The sequence below is a fragment of the Bidens hawaiensis genome, unplaced genomic scaffold, assembly GCF_021521415.1.
Source record: "Bidens hawaiensis isolate Kalapana, Puna unplaced genomic scaffold, B.hawaiensis_p1.1 tig00051251_1, whole genome shotgun sequence".
Lineage (NCBI taxonomy): Eukaryota > Viridiplantae > Streptophyta > Magnoliopsida > Asterales > Asteraceae > Bidens > Bidens hawaiensis.
In genome coordinates this window covers 27,394-32,002 of record NW_027499173.1, presented here as the reverse complement: position 1 = coordinate 32,002, position 4,609 = coordinate 27,394, and the positions used below count along the sequence as shown (strand labels likewise).

The 4,609-nt window shown below is 31.8% G+C and overlaps 2 protein-coding genes across 2 annotated transcripts; both read left to right on the top strand.

Moving 5' to 3' along the window:
• Positions 1-227: 227 nt before the first annotated feature.
• LOC143598914 (uncharacterized) lies at positions 228-1,384 on the top strand. The gene is made up of 2 exons (XM_077077004.1): positions 228-1,041; positions 1,173-1,384. Exons 1-2 carry the CDS (start codon positions 228-230, stop codon positions 1,382-1,384), a joined length of 1,026 nt encoding a protein of 341 aa, XP_076933119.1.
• A 251-nt stretch (positions 1,385-1,635) lies between these two features.
• Positions 1,636-2,755, top strand: LOC143598912 (uncharacterized). Its single transcript, XM_077077003.1, has 2 exons — positions 1,636-1,917; positions 1,979-2,755. Exons 1-2 carry the CDS (start codon positions 1,636-1,638, stop codon positions 2,753-2,755), a joined length of 1,059 nt encoding a protein of 352 aa, XP_076933118.1.
• Positions 2,756-4,609: the final 1,854 nt, after the last annotated feature.

The following is a 4,609-nucleotide window of genomic DNA, read 5'->3' as shown; positions in this document are numbered from 1 at the left end:
AAAAGGGGGCTACCGCATGCTCATATTTGCATATTTATGCATCCATGTAGCAAGATTCATAATCCACAAGATGTAGATAAATTTATTTCTGCTGAGATTCCAAACAAAGACAATGATCCAGACCTTACAAGCTTGTATCTGATCATATGATTCACGGTCCGTGTGGTGATGCTAATCCGAAGTGCACGTGCATGGTAAACAAAAAATGCTCCAAAAGTTTCCCAAAAATGTTTAATGATGAGACAGTTGTTGATTCGCAAGGTTTTTCGGTATACAAAAGAAGAGATAACGGGCAATATGTTGTTAAGTCAGATATAATGATGGATAATAGAACTGTTGTTCCATACAACAAGACTCTATTAAAACAATTTCAAGCACATATTAATGTTTTGTGGTGTAATCAAGATGGATCGATAAAGTATTTGTTCAAATACATTAATAAGGGTCCAGACCGAGCAACAATTTCTCTTGTACAAAAGAACAATGGTGATAAACCAAATCCTAATTTAGATGAAATCAAAGCGTTTTATGATTGTAGATATGTCTCTGCATGCGAGGCAACATGGAGTATATTTTCATTTCATGTGCATTATAGGATTCCGTCTGTTATGAGACTTGCTTTTCATTTACCCGGTGAGCAACAGGTAATATATGGTGCTAACGAAGATATTGAAGATATTTTAAACAATACAACTAATGCTTCTTCGATGTTTACCGGCTGGTTTGAGTGTAATAAGAGCCATGACCTTGCAAAAACTCTCACATATGCAGAGTTTCCAACAAAGTATGTCTGGAAAAAACAGTTACGTAAATGGGAACCTCGCCTAAGGGGTTTTGCAATAGGTAGAGTTCATGTTGTTCCACCCGCATTCGACGAGGCTTACTATCTAAGAATATTATTAAATAAGGTTAGAGGCCCAGAATGTTTTGAAGACATTCGAACAATTGATGGAGTTGTGTGTGAAACTTTTCGAGATGCATGTTACAAAAGAGGTCTTTTAGATGATGACAAGGAATACATAGAAGCCATTGAAGAAGCAAGTCATACCTCTACCGGATATTATTTAAGAAATTTATTTGCTACAATGTTGATTACTTATAGTTTATCTAGACCTCATATGATACCGAGACCATGAATAACGAATTTAACAATTTGTTTGATTTGTTAACAGATGAACAACGAGGGGTTTATAACGAAATAATGAGTGCTTTTATTGATAAAAAAGGTGGAGTTTATTTTGTTTATGGTTACGGCAGTACTGGAAAAACTTATTTATGGAAAACCTTATCTGCATCAATAAGGTCAAAGGGAGAAGTTGTGTTGAATGTCGCTTCAAGCGGTATAGCTTCTTTGCTTTTGGAGGGTGGAAGAACCGCACATTAGAGATTTTTAATACCTATTAGTTTCATCGAAGATTCCATTTGTCCGGTAATATTACAATCCAGTTTATGTTAATTTTTATATTAATGATTTTTTTATTATATATGGCTTTATTTGTTATTCCAATATCAATTTACCTTTAAATATCTTACTTTGTTTATGTTTTTTTATTCTTTCATAAATAGGTTAAAGGAAATACCGACATATATGAGTTATTGAAAAAGACAAGCTTAATAATTTGGGATGAGGCACCCATGATTCATAAGCATGCTTTCGAAGCGTTGGACAGGACTTTAAATGATGTTATGAATGGTGATTCTGGTAATACTTCCGAAGCACTTTTTGGAGGTAAGGTTGTTGTTTTTGGTGGTGATTTTCGGCAAATCTTGCCCGTTGTAACCAACGGTACAAGAAGTGAATGTGTCAACGCTTGCATAAATTCTTCTTATATCTGGTCAAAATGTAAAGTTCTTAAACTAACTAAGAACATGAGGCTTACAGTTGGATGTCGATCTACAGACGTTGAAAACATCAGAGTTTGCTGATTGGCTGTTAGACATAGGTCAATGAAACGTTGGTGGTCCAAATGATGGACAGTCTGTTATTGATATTCCAGACGATCTTTTGATTTTGAACTCAGTTGATCCGATGGGTGATTTAATAAGCTTTGTGTATCCTAATATATTAGATAGATTCAACGAACTTACTTACTTTCAGGATCGAGCACTTTTGGCACCTTTGAATGAGGTTGTTCAAGAAATTAATGAATGTATGTTAGCCATATTTCCTGGTGAAGAAGTCGAGTATCTAAGTTTCGACAGTTTAGCTGAATGTGAAGATGTTTCAGGGGATTTTGATCCACAATTGTACTCTCCTGATTTGTTAAATGGTTTAAAGATTTCAGGAATACCAAACCATAGATTGGTCCTCAAAGTTGGTGTTCCCATCATGCTATTAAGGAATATTAATCATAAAAAGGGTTTGTGCAATGGAACGCGCCTTCAAGTCATTAGTCTCTGTAGGCGTGTAATTGAAGCTAAAGTTGTCTCCGGTACGAATATAGGATATCGGACTCTAATTAGTCGAGTAAGTCTTACACCAACTGATAAGAAACTACCGTTCAGATTAAAAAGAAGACAGTTTCCTATCTCAGTATGTTTTGCCATGACAATCAACAAGAGTCAAGGTCAATCTTTGTCAAGAGTTGGATTGTATCTTAAAGATCCAGTATTTTCCCATGGTCATCTTTATGTGGCTTTGTCAAGAGTGAAGAATCGATATGGTATTAAGTTAGTGATACTCGACAAAGAATCAAAGCTTACAAATAAAACAACAAATGTTGTTTACAAAGAGAATTTTGGAAACGTAGAATGATAAATAGTAAATTTGTCATCTATTTGAAATTGTTCTATTCTACACTTATGGTTATCATGTGACTTTTTTTGTTCTATACTTTTTTTATTTAGTTCTAAAGCGTTTTGTATTTGTGTATGTTATTATATCTTATAAATTGTTATTAAGTTATAAATAATTATTTAATGTTAATATATACAAAAAAACCGGATCCAAATGTTTAATAAGATGCAATTGTTTATATGAGTATTTCAATTTTTAGTTAAAGTATTTAAAATAGTATATATAATATCTAATAAAATATTACAAATATAGGGTAACTATACATGATATACTCATTAGATAGATATAATCATTTAGATCTTTGGAAAACTAAACCGTCACTTCATTTATATATTTTATAATTATCAATTTAATTCATCATCATCATCTTCTTCTTCTTTTACACTTTAAAGGTTTTCATAACAAAATTAATATCAAAAAAATGTCTACCATTGTCAATTGGAAGTTTTCTACGTTTTTAAGTAAGTATAAATTCCTGTTTAGCGATTTTCTCATGATACACAAAGATAATATTGAATCTATGATGATGTTTAATAACCTCCTTAAACATCAGATTCATGAGATTGGTGTTCGGAAACTTTCTCCATGTATAGAGGAAACCAATCTCATTAATCTTTTACATCATTACCTTGATGATCTTCACCAAGATGTTTTACCGTTTTAACATGTTAGGGATTGGTTTTTTTATCCTAATCAAAACAAAGTTGTTATCAAGTTTGAGAATGGCCAGTATAAAAATTTGAATCCTAAACAACTATTGTCATGTGATGATTTGTTCCTTTTGAGAGAGCTAGATATGTTGAAGTTATCTAATCATAGAAAAGAAATTGCACATCTTGAGTTGGAAAGGGAGGTTGGTTTGAAGGTTAAATGGTTAGCCGAATGTGCAAACTATGAAAGTGATTATGATGGTTATCCGGAAAGTTTGTTGTCCGATGATGAAGGAGAAAGTAATATATTAATGCTTTAGATATTGTTCATATATTTAATAAAACATGTATATTGTCAACATCTTTTTAGACCAACTAATAACTATATTTATGAACTTTAGATTTTTAGGTTGTACATAACAATTTTGTAATGCTTAGATGTTAGTAATTATTAAACATGTTGTTATGTTAAGTTTAATTTAATTGAATATTGTGTTGTTTTTATAACTTTTTAGGTTATTAGGAAATGGGAGTTTATGTTGGTATAACTTTTGAAGACTTTGATGATGTTTTAAAATCAAAGAACATGGTTAGTGTGTTTGTTAATGTCTTTTGGTTGCTTTGCTTCATTTAACTTATTGTAATTTTGAAGTTTGAAGGTTAAGACAATGTAATTTTATAATACTTTTGTAACAAATATGAACAAGTAGTATGTTAACCTAAATCTATGTTTAAATAGATTTTTTGTAGTGACATGTTATTCCACCCGCGTGTCACGCGGGTCAATAACCTAGTTTATTATACGAATTGTTTACTTAACAAGCACATATTTAACCCAATATTGGCTAAGCCTATCTTATTTGTTGTTGGGAATGCTTTGGACTTTGTTGATCTAGATGAGACTAAGTATCTGAGTTGAATTGGAAAGTAACATATAATTTTCAGTAGCGTCTTAATTATTCTAATCTACCCAGAGTAGTTGTTTATGTCAAACTTTTGATGACTACGTTGACCTTTTGTAATGTTGATTTTGATGTTTGGTGGTAACCTGTTGTGAATCATGCTAAATTTGTGTATTTGGTACCGCCTCTAAATTTGTGATTTTGATTTTGATGTTGATGGTCCTAAGTCTATTTCAATAATTATATCCACCATTTAAGCA

Bases quoted from the DNA above. Each gene is read 5' to 3' on its own strand.
- LOC143598914 (XM_077077004.1), top strand. From the start codon at position 228: ATGTTTAATGATGAGACAGTTGTTGATTCGCAAGGTTTTTCGGTATAC. The intron at 1,042-1,172 runs GTCATACCTCTA...ATTTGTTAACAG, and splicing joins AGAAGCCATTGAAGAAGCAA to ATGAACAACGAGGGGTTTAT.
- LOC143598912 (XM_077077003.1), top strand. From the start codon at position 1,636: ATGATTCATAAGCATGCTTTCGAAGCGTTGGACAGGACTTTAAATGAT. The intron at 1,918-1,978 runs GTTTGCTGATTG...AATGATGGACAG, and splicing joins CAGACGTTGAAAACATCAGA to TCTGTTATTGATATTCCAGA.